This window comes from Pelophylax lessonae (assembly GCF_965119305.1).
Source record: "Pelophylax lessonae genome assembly, chromosome: 2".
NCBI classification, from domain to species: domain Eukaryota; kingdom Metazoa; phylum Chordata; class Amphibia; order Anura; family Ranidae; genus Pelophylax; species Pelophylax lessonae.
The window spans coordinates 709,684,341-709,702,477 of NC_138769.1; the positions used below are offsets into that span (position 1 = coordinate 709,684,341).

General features: G+C 45.2%; 1 protein-coding gene across 1 annotated transcript in view; it reads right to left on the reverse strand.

The window, feature by feature from the left end:
* Positions 1-18,137, reverse strand: part of PCF11 (PCF11 cleavage and polyadenylation factor subunit) — a 51,750-nt gene that overhangs the window by 16,640 nt on the left and 16,973 nt on the right. Inside the window, exons 4-7 of the mRNA XM_082245236.1 lie at positions 17,764-17,958; positions 10,169-11,298; positions 9,334-9,520; positions 19-475 (exon numbers count right to left, since the gene is read on the reverse strand). Of these exons, the coding sequence (XP_082101362.1) occupies positions 19-475; positions 9,334-9,520; positions 10,169-11,298; positions 17,764-17,958 (1,969 nt within the window). The remainder of the gene's footprint in view (positions 1-18; positions 476-9,333; positions 9,521-10,168; positions 11,299-17,763; positions 17,959-18,137) is intronic.

An 18,137-nucleotide genomic window follows, 5' to 3' on the forward strand; every position in this document is an offset into this window, starting at 1 on the left:
AATTAAATTCAAGCAAACCTTTGAGCAGTTCTCGATCATCAAGTTTTCTATGATCTTCATGAGGGAGGTCTTCCTGGAGGTGTAGAGTTCCAGGCATAGGAGACTGAAGACGCACTCTTTCTGGGAACTGCTCATTTCTTTCAGACAAGCTGCTGGGTATTCGGTCATTGTGCTCGCCTTCTCTATCAGAGACCATTTCATCCATGGACATATCCATTGGCAAATCCATAAAGTCTTGATCCATAAAATTATGTTGTACCTGAGTTCTCTTTAACTTCGCTTTATGCTGGTAGTAAGTCAATTCTGCATTAGAAAGAAGTGGCTTTCGCACTCCACTGTTGCTTGATTCTTCTGTGGGACTGCTATACACACATCTTTGCTTATCCTCTTGATACTGAAAAAGTTGCCTGATTTGATGCGCTACGACAAGGAATTCATCTTGTGTAATTTCACCAGTTGCTAAGCGTTCGTTAGCCTTTAAAAAAAAAAAAAAAAAAAAAACATCAAAAGAAAGATTCAAACAAAATAAGGGTCTAGCATTTATTATATATTTGGTAATAAGAAAAAAAAAAAAAAAACACAACATACTTGGCATCTGCAAAATAGCAACCTATATTTTCTCTAGGTTTTAACTTTTGCTAACCAAAGGCTATATATTTTTTTTATATAGGCTGACAAACATTTTTATTATACACGGCAATGGAATATGACAATTCCAGTAACAGATCAATACGACTGACATCTGGCTGCACTGCGATCTGCAGACTGAAGGCATATTTTGCCAATAAAGCTTCCAGGCTCCATGTGATCAATATGTTTTAGATGACATAGCAACCACAATTCCAGGGACTTGGCAAGTGTTGTCCTGTGGCATTTTAGGGAAGGAAAAGATGATTTTTGTACTCGCACCGTAAAATCCTTTTCTCCGAGTTAATTGACAGACACGGCTACATATTCACCATAAGGTTATGCTGCCATCTACAACAGAAAGACTAGGCAGACAACATCAGCTTGGCTACGCCCTGTGGGCCGTCCTCAGCTGGCATAACCCCTATCTGCTTAGAAATACTCAATTTTGTAGCAAGTAGTAACGGAAGCATAAAAACTCCTTAGAGGGGAGGGTGCTGTGTGTCAATGAACTCAGAAAAGGATTTTACAGCAAGTACAAAAAACTGAATTTTTGTGAAATCTTACCGTAAAATTCCTTTCTCGGAGTCCTCCGACAGTCGCCGCCCCTTCCCAAGTCTTCCCAAGTCTGGGTATTGACCTTTGCTCCGCAGGAGTAGCTAGGCACAAGATGTTAATAACAAAAGCTTTTAGCATAGACACAACCCTAGGGGCTGTCCCCTTAGTCAATACCTTCCTGTACCAGCATTCCCAACTCAGTTTGGTAGCATAGCAGTAAGAGTACACAAAAACCCCAAAAGAGGGGCGGGGGGCGGCGACTGTCGGAGGACTCAGAGAAAGGAATTTTACGGTAAGATTTTACAAAAATTCAGTTTTCTCTTACGTCCTCCGACAGTCGCCGCCCCTTCCCAAGTCTTCACCAATGGGATGTCCCAAAGCAGTGTAGACCTGAGGGGTGGGAGATGCAGCCGCAGAAAAAGCAACGCAGTACCCACATCAAAGAAAGGAACCTTACACACAGTAAGAGAACCAACTGGGCAACAGGAAAAACGTGCTCAACAGGAGCAACAACCCAGGAAAAAACAAGTAACCCAGGGGTAAAACACCCCACCAGCCAAGGACCCAAAAACAAGGGTCCCCAAGGCACTGCCGCACTGAGAACTTTATGGCCAAAGGAGGCATCGGCCGATGCCTGAACATCCACCTTAAGGAACTTAGAGAAGGTGTGAACGGACGACCAAGTCGCCGCCTTACACACCTGGGCCACAGAAGCCTGATGCCGGAAAGCCCAAGACGTACTCAAAGACCTGGTAGAGTGCGCTTTTACAGGGAAGGGAGGAACCCTCCCCCTCAAGGCATAGGCCTGCACAATGGTTTGTCTAATCCATTTGGCGATAGTCGCGGCCGACGCTGCCATGCCCTTCCGAGGTCCCTCAGGAAGGACAAAGAGGGAATCCGACTTGCGAAAAGGCTCAGTGGACGACAGGTAAACCCTAATCGCACGGACAACATCCAAGGAATGCAAGGAAACCTCCTTAGGGTGCTTCGGCTTCGCGCAGAGCGAAGGCAAGAGAATTTCCTCATTAAGGTGAAAATCTGAGATCACTTTCGGCAGAAAGGACGGGTTAGGTCGCAAGACCACCTTATCCTTGTGGATCACCAAGTAGGGAGAGCTGCAGGACAAAGCTGCCAGCTCCGACACCCTGCGAGCCGACGTGATCGCCACCAAAAAGGCCACCTTTTTGGACAACAGAGGCAACGAGATCTCCCTGATCTTTTCAAAGGGAGCATGTTGCAATGCGGACAGAACCAGGTTCAAGTCCCACGGAGGCAAAGGCTCCCTCCGTGGAGGGGCCAAATGGCGCACCCCTTGAACAAAGGTGCGGATCAACGAGTTTGACGCCACAGGGCGCTGAAAAAGAACGGCCAGCGCAGAAATCTGGCCCTTAATCGTGGCCAGCGCCAAAAGCTGGTCCACTCCAGTTTGGAGGAAAGCCAACACTCTGGACACCGAGTATGAGCGAGGGGAAAACCCCCTGGACTCACACCAGGCAAAGTATGCTTTCCAAGTACGGTAGTAAATCTTTCCCGAAGAGGCTTTTCTAGCCTTGATCAAAGTGGGAATGACCTCAGGGGAGAGACCCCTGTCCTTCAGGACCTGGCTTTCAACAGCCAGGCCGTTAAAGCCAGCGACTGTAAAGCAGGATGGAATATCGGCCCTTGAGACAGAAGGTCTTCTCGAAGCGGCAGGCGCCACGGAGCGTCGACTGCCAGATTGACGAGGTCTGCGTACCAAGACCGGCGAGGCCAGTCTGGTGCCACCAGAATCACCATGTGCGGTTCCGAGGCTAACCTGCGAAGGAGCCTGGACAGCAGCTGAATCGGTGGAAAGGCATACATCAGACGATACTGATGCCAGGGCGCCACCAACGCGTCCGCCTGAGGATCGCGCGTTCTTGCCACGAACAGGTCCACATCTGGGGAACCCCACTTCGCGCACAACATCTGGAAGACATCCGGGTGAAGGGACCATTCTCCCTGGTCCAGGGTCTGGAGACTCAGTCCGCCTGCCAGTTCTCCACCCCCGGAATGTGAACTGCCGTTATCGCCGGGACGTGCGTCTCGGCCCAAGACAGAATGTCGGCCACTTCCCGAGCCGCTCGGGCACTCCTGGTGCCCCCTTGATGGTTGATGTAGGCCACCGCGGTGGCATTGTCCGTCTGAACCCGAACCGGACGGCTCTGAAGCCGTTCCGACCAATGCCGAAGGCAAAGCTTTATCGCTCGCAATTCCAGAATGTTGATCGGAAGGGAGGACTCCTCCTCCGACCAAGTCCCCTGGGCGGACAGAACGCCCAGGACACCACCCCAGCCCGACAGGCTGGCATCCGTGGTGACTACCGTCAACAACGGACGGAAAGACTTGCCCCCCCCCCCCCCCCGACACCGTCTGGGACTGGAGCCACCACAGCAGACTGTCTGGTGCGGTGACTCAACGAGATCCGCAGATACTGGGCAAAAGGAATCGCCTCGAAGGCTGAGACCATCAACCCCAGACATCTCATGCATGTCCGGAGGGACGAGCTTTGGTTGTCCCTGAGGGCCCAGACCTCGTCCTGAAGCATCCGGAGTTTGTCCTCTGGAAGGAAAACCTTCGCCTGAACAGAGTCCAGAACCATCCCCAAATAGGGAAGGCGAACCGAAGGATACAGAGTCGACTTCGGAATGTTTATGGTCCAACCGAACTCTTGCAGCGTCTGCACCATGGTGGACAGGTCGGCCATCAGGCTCTGGCTGGCATTGGACCGTATGAGGAGATCGTCCAGATACCCCAAGACCGCAATGCCCTGTGCCCGCAACAGGGCCAGGACCGGCGCCAGCACCTTGGTAAAAACCCGCGGAGCCGAAGCGAGACCAAAAGGTAACGCCACGAATTGGTAGTGTTCCTCCGCAATGGCGAATCGAAGGTACCGTTGATGACCCTCGAAGATGGGGATGTGTAGGTACGCATCCTTCAGATCGATGGAGGCCATGAACTCCCCCCGGACTCAGGGCAGCCACCACTGAGCGCAGGGATTCCATGCGGAACTTGCGAACCCGCACAAAGCGGTTCAGAGCTTTCAAATCCAGAATCGGACGCACCTTTCAGGGCACAGTGAACAGATTGGAGTAAAACCCCCGAAATCTGTCCCGATGAGGTACCGGAACCACCACTCCTTGGGCCCGCACCGCCAGATGCAGATCCTGCAAACGCTCCGGAGACAGCTGAAGATTTGAGGGAAAAAATCTGCCCGCTGGCCGAGAGAGAAATTCGATCTTGTAACCAGATCGAACGATTTCCTGAACCCATCTGTCCTGCATGCGGATCAGCCAAGGTTGGAGGAAACCGCGCAGACGTCCCCCCACCCCAGAAACGGGTGAGGGCGCCCCTTCAGGCGGAACTGGCGTGGGTTGTCGAACCGGACTGGCCGGATTTTTGCTTACCCGCCCACGGCTTCTTCTGGGAGCCCTGGCCCTTGGATTGTGACCGAAAGGCACGAAAGGACCCCTGGGAGGGCCTAAACGAGGAATTCCGTTTGCCACGGAAAGATTTGTGCTTGGGATTCTGGGGTAAGAGAGTACTCTTGCCCCCAGTAACACCCTTAATCAGAGTATCCAAAGCCTCGCCAAAAAGGCGAGATCCCACGTAGGGAAAATCCGCCAACGTCTTGCGAGAAGATTGGTCCACGGACCAATTCTTCAGCCATATCAGGCGACGGTTGAGCACCGCCACGCCAGACAGGCGTGCAGCCAAAGGAGTCAAATTCAAGTCCGCATCACACAAGTACTCCAATCGGCTACCGCCTGGGCCGCCATAACCTAAAAATAGGTTTTAGCATAGAACCAGCAACCATATAGGCATGACGGGCAAGAGACTCCAACCTCCTGTCCGTAGGGTCCCGGAAAACCGGGGTATCCTCAGAAGGAATCGCATTAGCTTTGTTTAAAGTGGCTACCGCGTGATCCACCTGAGGCGCCACACACCAATGCTCGTCGGTGGATGGCGAAAATGGATAAAGCAGTTTAAACTTATTCGGCACTGTAAAGGGCTTCTTTAAAAATTGCGCCACTGCTCATTAACAGTATGGTGAATTTCAGCAGGGCAGGTAAAAACCTGCGCTGATTTGCGGGTCCTTTGTGTCCCAAAGGAGGACACCCTAGCAGGAGCAGTGGGCTCATCCTCCAAGTGCAAAGTATCCTTAATGGAAGCGATCAGCTCATCCATGAGTGCAAGCTCTTCAGGCGAGCCAGGGGGAGAAGCATCAACCCCTTCCACCTCCCCCTCAGACCCCATGAGGTCCAGAGATGAGCGAGACCCTGAGAAGGGCACGCCAGCCACATCGCCCTCTGATCCAGAGGAAATGGATAACCTGGCCCTTTTTGCGGATCGTTCAGCCATCAGCATATGCACCAATGATGCCACTACCGTGGCCAGATCAGCCCCCTGGTCCCCCACCAGGGCGGGGGGAAACTTACTATCCTGAAAATCCATGCCCACAGCAATGAAAAAAAAAAAAAAAAAAAAAAAAAAAGGTACTGTCCCTTTAACACCACGGCGAGCGCAGCCCACCGTACACTACTATATGCACCGATCCCGCAGAGATAGAGAACACTGAGCAATGAATGACAGGACAATGAAGGAAAAACCTGGAGAGAGCACAAACAGGCTGCTGCCACCGATCACTGTCCCAGAGAAAGAGGAAGCGATGCAATAACCGGCTGACTTATATAGCCTATGAAGGCTCCGCAAAAATGGCCGCTCGGCTGAGGGATCGAGGCTACAAGAAAATGGCGCCGACATGTGCTCGAACGAGCGCGGCCCGCGCCAAAAACAGCGCTGTATAGGGACAGGGCCGTCCATAGCAATTTTCTGCAAAAAAATGGCGGGCCGCAATAGCGGCCGCCGCTCAAGCATGTCTGTCCAATCTGCCCCACAGAATTCACAGCAGAGCGGGAGGGTCCCCCCCCCCCTCGCAGCCCACAAAGGCATGCATCCATACAGGGATCTGACAGGGAGCCCGCATAGTACACAGACATGGGGGCACACACAGCCACAGACTGACACCCACACAGATAGTCCCCACACAGAAGGTGCTTACCGTACCGGATGGCGTGGGGAGCCGTCTCAAGCGACAAACCGCTATCAGGATGACAGGGAGTGCCGCAGCCAGGACGCAGTGGACTGCAGCACGAGACCGCAGAATGGCGTCCAGTGAGGTAGCCACCTCACAGGCAGCATCCCTGCAGCGAACAGGGATGGGTCGTTCATGGTGCCAGGGCGAACCATAGCTGAACGCTCGATGGCAGGCTGGGGATCCATCTGGCCCTCAGCCCTGGGATCCAGGGCGGCCAGTCCGAGACCCAGCTCCGCATGATCATCTTCATCCGAAGATCCCTAAACTAAAGCTGACAAAATAACAACAGCTAGTAAAGAAAGAAAAAATACTTGAAATAAAATCAAAAAAAGGGTAGAAGGCTGAGACTGAAGCCCCAGCACAGGAAAGCCTGCTACTCCTAAGCTAGGCAAGATCAAACTGAGTTGGGAATGCTGGTGCAGGGAGGTATTGACTAAGGGGACAGCCCCTAGGGGTGTGTATGCTAAAAGCTTTTGTTATTAACAAATCTTGTGCCTAGCTACTCCTGCGAAGCAAAGGTCAATACCCATTGGTGAAGACTTGGGAAGGGGCAGCGACTGTCGGAGGACGTAAGAGAAATCCCATTTCCTCTTCCGTTCATTGACACCGCTCTATATTCTTCACCATAGGAACGTCTCAAAGCAGTGCCGAACATGAGGGGTGGGAAAAACCAACTCAAGAGTAACAAGCCAATCCAGGTAATAGTAGCGCAACCTGATATACACCCTCAAGAGGAAAAACCAGACCCTCTAAATGGCAGCCCGCAAAAACTTTGCTACCAAAAGGAGGTAACCGCAGATACCAAAACATCCATGTTGAAAAACTTTTGAAAAAAGTACGCACCAATGCCAAGTGGCCACCATGCTAACCTGCGCCATGGATGCCTGATGACAGAAGGACCAAGAAGCACTAAGTGCCCGAGTAAAACGTGCCATCACAGGGAAAAGGGGGAACCCGACCCGTAACTGAATAAGTCTGGTCACCGTCTGTCTGATCCATCTGGAAAAGGTAGCAGAGGAAGCAGGAATCCCCTTCCGCGGCCCATCCGTAATCACAAAGTGAGTCTGAACCCTGAAGGGACTCAGTGGCTGCCAAATAGCGCAATCATCCAGAGTTAAAAGACAAATACCCTGGGGAGGAACCAGCCTGCGACACAAGGACGGCAGCACAATGTCCTCATTCAAATGGAAATCAGAGACAACCCTAGAGAAGAACGATGGCTGTGGTCACAGGACCACCTTATCCTAGTGAACCACCACAGAGGACGACAAGTCAAAGCAGACACCCTGCGGGCAAAGGTGACAAGAAAAAAAAAACAAAAAAAAAAACAGCCACCTTTTGTGACAGCGTAAGGAAAGGGATCTCTTGTATGGTTTTCAAAGGGAGATTTTGAAGAACCGACAGAACCAGGTTCAACACCCATGGTAAAAGAGGAGAACTTACAGGCGGAGTAAAAAGATTAACCCCCTGAAGGTACGTCTAGGCAAACAAAAAACAGAGAATCTCTAAGCAGAGAGGGGGGGGGGGTTATGCCAGCTGAGGATGGCTCACAGGGCGAAGCCAAGCTTTTGTGTTGTCTGCCTAGTCCTACTCCTGTAGAGGGCAGCATAACCCTATAGTAAAGAATATGGAGCTGTGTCTGTCCATGAACGGAAGAGAAATTAAAAAATTTCCAGCACAAAACATAGTGCCAGGTAATGGTAAATACTATACACAGAACATGGGCAGGAAAAAAAAAAAGGTTGACCATGTAAACCAAAGTGATCTAGCTGCAATGAAATGTCTCATGCATCCAATGACTGGAAAAACCTGCTTGCATTTATGGGCATAGAGATCAATTTACTTCAATTGGAGAAGGCAAAATCTGGTGTAGCTTTGCATAGCAGCCGATCAGCTTCTATCTTATGCTTGTTTAATTAAAGTGCTTGTAAACCCTCACCTAGTAAAAGATTCCATTCATTTTAAAATTTGAAATTAAAAAGGCAAAACATTTGTGAATAGCGTATGTATGTATGTATGTATGTATGTATGTATGTATGTATGTATGTATGTATGTATGTATGTATGCATGCATGTATGTACACACACACACTTTATTCTATATACACACACACACACACACACACACACTTTATTCTATATACACACACACACACACACACACTTTATTCTATATACACACACACACTTTATTCTATACATACACACACACACACTTTATTCTATATACATACACAAACACACTTTATTCTATATACACACACACACACACACATTATTATATATATATATATATATATATATATATATATATATATATATATATATATATATACACACACACACACCTCAGCTTTCTGGTCTTTCAAGTCTACGGCAGTATTTACAATTGCCAGGCTGGACATTGACGTCCCACCGCCTGTAAGATCAAGCGGCTGGACAGCCGCTAGGATTGTTCTTACATGCAGGGAATTTCCGGCGGATAAAAAAAAAAATCTGAATGATGAGGCATCATTCCGATATCCCTATGCATAGCTAGAGAAGTGTGGTCAGTTTTTAATAGAAAAGCAGAGGGACTGGCAGGAACCTCAGGAATTTCACACAAAAGGAAGAAAAGAACAGGAGACTCTTTCATACAAGTACATATAATGCAGGCACATATCAGGAAAAGTGTTAGGGTAACAAACGCTTTTAAGATAAAAAAAAATGCAGGCACATATCAGGAAAAGTGTTAGGGTAACAAACGCTTTTAAGATAAAAAAAAAACCCACACCACTGAACAGATTGGCTTCCATGCACAGATGCACCAGATTTTGAACTCTCCAGTTTTAGTAAATCAACCCATATGCCTATAAACGCAAGCATGTTTTCCCAATCATATGCATAAGACATTCCATTGCTGATGGATCACCTTTAGTTTTCCAGGGGGGGGGGGGGGGGGTCTTTGACAATTGTGAAAAGTATAGCAAAAGATAAACCAAGAGCAAGGTTTCATAGTACAAACAACTCAACCATATTGATTTGCCAATTACCTTCTGAAGCAGTTCTCCTTTGCTTGCACTTGTTAATTCTTTTGGAATTTTTAGGTTAGCATCCACACTTAGCCACGGTTGTGGCTTGGGAGTACGGGGGGAAAGTATTCCTTTACTATTAGGCCAGCTGTCCCGATGTCTTGGATAAGGAGGTCTATTACCATGGTGGTGATCATCAGTCTGAGAACTACAAGATACAAAAAGACAAACCAGTCAAACAAAAGATACACGTTAGGGCAACAACAGTCTTGAATACATAGGGGGGGGGCCTGTCATTGCTGGCCTCCTAAAAATACAAATTACATGGCCATCTCTGGCATCAATACTTTGGAGGGCCAATTCACACAGCAGCCAGAACTATGATCTCTCTGGCGGCTCTGCATTGCTGGCTGCTCTAGGGGGCAGTGTGATGAGCCATTCTGCACATTCAACTGCTCTTTTTTGTACAAGCTTTATTTGAAGTTTACAAAATGCACTTTAATTCACTGCATGTCAGGCGGCCAAGTTCACTGCGATAAAATGTAGCAGGTCTGCATTTTAATGCAGCGCTACGCTGTATTGCAGCGTGAATGGGACACCTCGGAAACAATTGGAATGCAGTAAAACGTCTGTCACCGCACATAGTGTGCATTGCCTCTTAGTCAATGACATGCAAAAAGCATACAGATTAGAAAGTCAGAATTTCTGAAAACTGCCTCAAAAAGCTTAGATCATGCCTGCAAAGCAACAAGCATTTTTTAAAGTCAGCGTTAAGCAAAATTCATATTCCGAGTACAGGTTCCTACTAAACAAAATATGTAATTAAAAAAAAAAAAAAAAAAAAAAAGACACTCACTTCTTGTTTTCTTCCCATCCAGGTCGCTTGTTTTCTTCCCATCCAGGTCGCCATCTTTTCCCTGTCTTAGATCCTTGCCAGTTCTCCGCATTTTCTTTTGGTTCTGAACCAGTTTTACTAAATACCGGTGTTGCTGCATCTGGCTGCCTTTCCTCCGAGGGTCTCTTTTGCCTTTCCTCCGAGGGTCTTTTCTGCCTCCTGCTATCTCTAGGATCTAGTTTGGGAATCCTTTTAATTCGGTCATCTCTTGCACTTGATGAAAAGTCACTTGTATGAGGTGGTTTACTTCCAGGTTGACGCAGCTTGCTGTTTTTAGGGACAGAAGGAATAGGAGACCGGCTCCTTTGAGGAACTGGAGATAGGCTCCTTTGTCGTCTCTTTAAAGGAGATCGTCGACTGTCTCTCCTAGACTTCGGAGAACGTGATCGGGACCTTTTTCGATTACTACTTCTCCCGGGTTTTTGGTTTAGTTTGTCCAAGTCACTTGAACCTGAATCGTTTTTCGGTAGAATACCATTTACAGTCTTATTCCTATTACCAGGTCGATGCTCAGAGGGTTTGTGGTCCTCCTTTTTCTCTGTGCTTTTTCGTTTTTCCTTAATTTCTTCAGGTTTATCAACAGATTTGTCCCTCACGTGTTTGCGTAACCTTGGATCTTTTCTATTTACATCAGAATCTCTTGTACCAGAATCTCTGGCGCCATCGGCAACCGGGGGCTTGCCATCTTTTGCATGAGTTAACTTGGGTATCAATGGCAAGGGCGATTTAGACTTGCATTTAACATCCAAGGGTACAGGTTCCTTTTTAGGTAACTTTTCCACTGGCTTATTTTTTTCTGGCTTAGACAAGTTCGTTTTTTCTGATGGCACAGGTTTTAGAGGTTTAGAGTCTGGTGGGGCAGGCATGATTGGCTTCATTTCCTTTTTATGTGGTTGTTCTTTTGTATGGGATGAATGCTGGTTTCCCCTGTTAAGCCTTGGGTCTCTGGTTGATGCTGGAGCCTTGTCAGACTGAGAGGGGACAGGAATCTTGTTCTTCTCAGAATGTGTAGTAGAGGTAGGTTGCACAGCCTTAACAGGCATGTGTGGAATTTCTGGGACAACATTAGGTTTTGTAGGTACTGAACTTGCCTATAAGTAAAGATGCGCATTAATGAAGCAATAAAATTTCACACGAATCTAAAATCCCGAAGAACCATTCATAGAACAAACTGCACTTTAAAAATAAAAAAAGGGTAACGAGAGTGAAGGAGTATTTGCAAAACAAAAAAGGTCACCTAAAGCAGAACTCCAACCAAAAGGTGAAGTCCTGCTCTTCCTCCGGCCATCAACATCTGGGACTTTTTTTTAATAAGGAGCCAGGTACCTGGTTTTGACAGGTGGTGCCCACAGGTAACAAACACATTGGGAGTCCTGACACCAAATGAAGCCGGTCTTATTGATGTAAAAATACATTGTAATCCTTGAAATCCTGTAAGGTGCCAAGGAGTAGCTGGGGGTCAAGATGAAAAAAAAAAAAACCCATCAATGCTTGAAATAAAACTGTCTCTGGGATCCAGTAGCTACTGAAAATTAGAAATTACAAAGAATTTTCCACCTTAATCCATTTGCTTCAGACTCCTTTTAAGATGAAACGCTTTAACCAAAGACAAACTTCTATATTTTCAATTTATACATTCGTTATTACACTGCCAAAAAGTGAAACTTGGTATTATACGGTGGTACCTGCATAAACTGGAGCACTGTACAAGTAATTAAAGTCTGCAATCTTGATGGCATTTTGATTTTTCTCCCTTGACAGTGTCAAACCATAAATTGCTACCCTATGGCACATCCTACAACAGTTATATACGTTTTTTGTTTTCCACCTCCATTCTCAGACTTATCCAATTAAAAATGTTCCACAGCATGCTATTTGTATCTTATCTTGAAAAAAAAACACAAACAAACAAAAAAACAAAACAAAAAAAAAAAAAAACCACACGGATGAAGCTACCTCATCCAGAGATAAAAAGGCAACAAAATATTACAATTTGGTTGTGTGTTCAGACAGGCTTTAAAGCCGTAGTAAAATCCACTTTTAACTTGTACCCAAGGCTTACCTGTAGGTACAGTGAAGATCTCCTAAAGTTGCACCGATTTAGGGCAGGGGTCTTCAAACTATGGCCCTCAGTTGTTCAGGAACTACAACACTGGCCCTCAGTTGTTCAGGAACTACAACACCCATCATGCCTAGTCATGTCTGTGAATGTCAAGTTTTACAATGCCTCATGGGATGTGTAGTTCCGCAACAGCTGGAGGGCCGTAGTTTGAGGATCCCCGGTTTAGGGTATATTAAAAACACAGGATGCAGTAGGTGAAGTCACCAGTGCATGCGCTTTAAAGGGATGGCATACCTGTGCTGTCCCTTCAGAGCTCCATGCTGTGGGTGAAGTCATTGCTGCCCCAGCCATTCATAGAGGTGGAGCAAGCGAACCTGGAAGCGCCAAGGACCCGTGACAGTGCTTCGCTGGAAGGCTCCGTATGCGTTTAAGTGTCATAATGCTCTAGTATGCAGTGCATACTAGATCATTATGGCATAACGCTGCAGGGGGCACAATTGTTTTACTTTCCTGGGGGCGGTTTACTACCACTTTAAGTAGCGCATAACAAATTTTCAGCGATCCAATGAATATTTAGTTGTCTACTACAATATATCTTTATTCAAAACAGATTTCCCAACACTACGGAAAAGTATTTCTGGCAGACCCAATATCCAGGCTTAAAATGTGAATTTTGATGTGTGCAAAAACAGAAAAGAGGCTTTGATAGACAAGTGATTAATGACAGATTACCAAACGTGGATGATCAGTGGTAGAGAGTACAATTCCAACATCTGTTTCAACAATTTGACAGCGATTGCATTATTTGATCAGATTTTTGTTTTATTTTTTTTATTTGATGGTCAGATTTTCATGCGATAAAAAATGTAATTGTTCTTTTATAGCTTGGCGTAAAAAGTGATAACAGACTGTTATAAATTGACATTGTCTTCCATTTCTGTATATGGATGATGGCATTATAAAATAAAAACCACATACACCCCCATTTACCTTACTCCTAAATCCATATACAACTGTCACATGACCCAGCCTGTCTGCAGGGAAACAAGCAGGAGGAGCTTCTACTTCTCTGCTGCTGGTCACGTTTAAAATTAAAAACAAACACAAAAATCAAAACCCCCTTGGCCTCTTGCACACTGCAGCTCGAAAAAGCTCAGTACAGCTTTTTTTTTACTGAGCTAAAATACAGCCCATTCATTGTAATGTACCTATAAACACACAGGCACGTAAACAAGCGCCGTGCATCCTTCAGTAAAAACAAAAATAGAAACATCTGCATTTTTGATCAGTAATTTACGCCTCATGCACAAATGTTCATTTACATATTGTGCTGAACAAGAACGCAAGAAAACGTTCCCATGCATTTGCACAAAAATGCGACTGCATTTGCATTAAAAAAACACACACAAATACATAAAAAAAAAAAGCTGAAAAAAGTAGATGCTCAAACAGGAGTATCGTGTGCAAGAGGCCTTTGGGATAAAGAGTAAAAATTAAGATCAAAAACTGTTTTGAAATCAAATCTTTATTTTTTGCAAAACCATGCTGTGGGAGGATTTCTGCCAGGCACAGTCTGTCACACTCCTCCAGCCTGTGTCTCAGAATAAAAGGTGAAGCCTCAATCTACATGAAACATCCCACCTATTCGGTTTAGCTGTAATGGAGGGAGGGGGCTGTCATTTATCACTGTGTATACGCCCAGGTGTGATTCTATAGTCCCCATGGGCTGCTCATATGTTATAGCAGTAGTTCTCAACTCCAGCCTCGGGACCCACTAAGGCCCCTTTCACACAGGGGAGTCCATCGGTGGACTCAGTTTTCTCAATGCTGAAGACGTCTATGACGAAACGCGTACGGCGTAGTTGCGTCACTTCCTGAAATGCATCCCGTTCCAGAGCTACAACCACCAGTTTGTCTACACGGCCCCTCCGTTTGGATGTTTTTTTATGCGAGTTATCCATTATGGAATTGCGAGTACCAATTTTTGTGAAACCTTAAAATAAACCTTACATTACGGTACTACACTATGTGTCCCCCCCCTTGTTCATTTACATACATAACCGCTGGAATACCAATTGGGAAGCAAGCATACTGAGTGCTGAAGGATTAATACCTACTCCCCTACCCTCCCTGGTACCAAGACATACAGACGTAGGAGCAGTACTTGGGACCCACAGGACCAGCCATCTCTCCACGCTGTGATATACAGCTTATAAAATACCGTTGTGTGGGGTTGGGCACTCTAGTGAGCGCAATTTTATAACCACCCTGGGCAACCTCTTTTTTAATAAGAAGAGTTTTGGGACTGCCACACGAAGATTGAGCACCACCATTTATGGACAAGTACAGGTTTGGATCAGTTTTTTCCTACATTGGGTTTCTCTGGGCTGGATTTGGTCATTTTGCATGAACATCGATGTACTTTGGTGTTACATTTATTGTATATCTTTGTTTAAATTTACTATTTTTTTTTGTAATGACGTGCGTTTTACTTGAGAGGGACCCCTTTTTACGCTAAATTTTCTGAGGAAAGCCTGATTTGGCGAAACCGGTCAAAACCACATAGGATTCAGAAGCCATCTATACTTCATGCCTCCTGCTATGGCATAAATTTCCTTTATCATAATTTTGTTTGTGATTATATTAAGTGTTTGTATTTAATAAAATTGGAAAATTGTTTTTCCTTTTAAAAAACTTTGTGTCTTGCTCAGTCTTGATATCTAGATGAAAAACACGCACCTATAAAGTCCCACAATACCCCTTTTCCTTTTCTAAATATATTATGGGGATGTCGGTGCATTATTTGACCTCCATTGGCTCCATTCTTTTGATTTCTTTTCCCATTTATGGACAATTATTTATAATTTAAACACCGAGCATTGTTTAATTTTCACTGTGCATAAGATTACTTGCACCTTATTAACCTGTTGTGCACTTATATATATTTAATACAGTCCACCTGGCACTTTATACATTTTTATATACTTATTACTTTATATTATTTACCATAGGATATATTTATTTATGTTTCCACTTTCTGGTTTACACTACTTAATTTTTATAAACTTTATACATTTACTATTGGTAGTTCCTATTTAAAGTTACGGTTTTTACTACACCTCCCTCATACCACATAAGTCACTCATATTTATTTGTTTGCACCTTATGCCACAACAATCATTTTACTGGGAGTAACCATACCAGGCAATGTCACTAAGCACTTTACAAATGCTATTACTGCAAAAATAATTTGTTTTACTAGCGATTTTCTGGATGCATTTTTCCAATTTTAAATATTTATTGTGGTACAAACCTTTTTTAACTACGTTATATGTGGGCCTAAAGCATAATATACTTATATACTCAGAATCACCATCCTTGTGATACACTAGAAGTTATTTGCTTTGTTACTCATCACCCATCGGGCAGTGCCATATTCCCTACCCATTCACAATTTTGATAGTCTTTGGCTATATTCTAGGGAGGCTGCAGCCTTTTCTGCCCTTCCCCTGATTTCCATAGCGCGGGACTTTCCTACACATCTGCATTTTTGATCAATAATTTACACCTCATGCACAAATGTCCATTTACATATTGTGCTGAACAAGAACGCAAGAAAACTTTTCCATGCATTTGCGCAAAAATGTGACCGCATTTGCATGAAAACACGCGCAAATACATAAAAACAGTCTGAAAAAAGTAGATGCTCAAACAGGAGTATCGTGTGCAAGAGGCCTTTGGGATACAGAGTAGAAATATCAATAAAAATGGTTTTAAAATCAAATCTTTATTATTTTTTTGCAAAACCATGCTTTGGGAGGATTTCTGCCAGGCAGTCTGTCACACTCCTCCAGCCTGCGTCTCAGAATAAAAGGTGAAGCCTCAATCAATCTACATGAAACATCCCACCTCCTATTGCGTTTAGCTGTAATGGAGGGAGCCGTCATTTATCACCGTGTATACACCCACATGTGATTCTATAGTCACCATGGGCTGCTCATATGTTCTAGCAGTAGTTCTCAACTCCGGCCTCGGGACCCACTAAGGCCACTTTCACACAGGCAACTCCATTTTTCTGTATGGGGGAATCGGAGAAAATAGGGTTTCCATCTGTCCAGATCGGATGTCAGCATGGGGCATCCGTTCAGATAGGCCAAAAAAAAAAAAAAAACGGACAGGCGGACCTGCATGTGTGTAGGGGGCCTAAAAGGCCAGGTTTGCAAGATAACAAATACATCACAGGTGATCTCATTTACTGCTCAGTGATTGCAGTATTCTAGTCTGTATCTCCCCAAGGTGATACTTAAGTGGAGTTCCAGCCTCAAAATGAAAATTTGACATCCGCTTGCTCTAAGTAAAGCCTCGTACACACGCACAGATTGTTGGCCGACCGATCGGCCGTCTTTTGTCCAGTGTTTGTTGGTTGAAATGTGCTCTAGACTTGCACTGGACTTTTGTTGGCCAACAAAAACTTCAGAAGCGATGTGATGGTTGACTTTCCGTGTATTTTTTCTTCTCTGAGCATGCCCAGTCTTGCTCATCTGATTTTTGTCTGCCGAAATCTGTACTGACTGAGGAACAATCGGCCGTTCTGTTGGCCAACAAAAATTTTATAGCATGCACACCAGATTTTTTTTCGTCCGAAAAGTCGCAGTTGGTTGTCGGAAGAATCATACAAACAAGCCTACAATCGGCCGATCGGACGTTGGCCGACAATTTATGGCTAACAATCTGTGCGTGTGTATGGGGCTTAACCTAAAAAAAGAATTGGATAATCAAGTTTTTTTTTTTGCTTTACCTTGTTTTAGAAGAAAATATACTTACCTTTCTTCCACTTCCTCCCTCTGCGGACGTGGCCCGCGCCGTTACTTCCTGCTTGCATTGACTCCTGGGAGCCGAACATCATTGCTCCCAGGAGTCAATGTTCCTGCACAAGCCCCGCTCGTTGGTTCTGGCGCAGGCGCGTCATTCTCTGCTAAACAGCTTCTGGGCAGGGCATTCTGGGACTCAGACGTCACCGAAGAGGACGCTCTGGCTTCAGCTGTCCACACCTGAGAAGGCGGCGCTGGACAAGACATTTTCAAGGTAAGTATAAAAAGGTAAGTGAACCCGGGGACAGTTCAGAGGCTATCATTGCTGAAACACACTAAATCTGGCCTGTTAGTGGGTACTGAGGACAGGAGTTGAGAACCACTGTTATAGGGAGGAAAAGCTCAGCATAGAAAACTCACTGAAATCTGAGCATGTGCAGAGCTGCCAACACTGCTCTGCAAAAACCCTAGCTGAGACAGTGACATGAACAAAAAGGTGGAGATAAAGATCAACCAGGTATTTTTTTTTACAGAATATAGAAAAACAAACCTCATTAGTGACCGAGTATGAACAGCATTTGATGGTCTTTTTATGATGTGGGTTTAGTGACAAAAAAGGTTATTTACATTAACTCAACCCATGTTAGAAACCATTTAAATGAACTTGTAAAAACGTTACTTACCAGTTGCGCCTTAGTCTGCTCTAATTCTAACTCCAACTTCTTTTGCTGAAGTTCTAACAACTGTTTTTGCTTCATAAGTAACTGCTGTCTTATAAGCTGCTCTTGTGAAAGATGAGTCTTTGGTACCTCAGGTTTCATAGCACGAGATGGGGCAGGTTTTGGCACCGATCTAACGGGTGTAGTAGACTCCTCTGGCTATTGAAAAGAAAAAAGGGGGGACTTTAAAAAAAAAACCCATGTTGCTAAAATGCAACATTTACTCTGTTCAAGATTAACACACAAGAGTTATGCGACGCTCATTGCATTAAGTACCAATTCACAGAAAACCTGAAAATGACCAAGGAATCCTCTGAGGAATTAAGACAAAGCAGAAC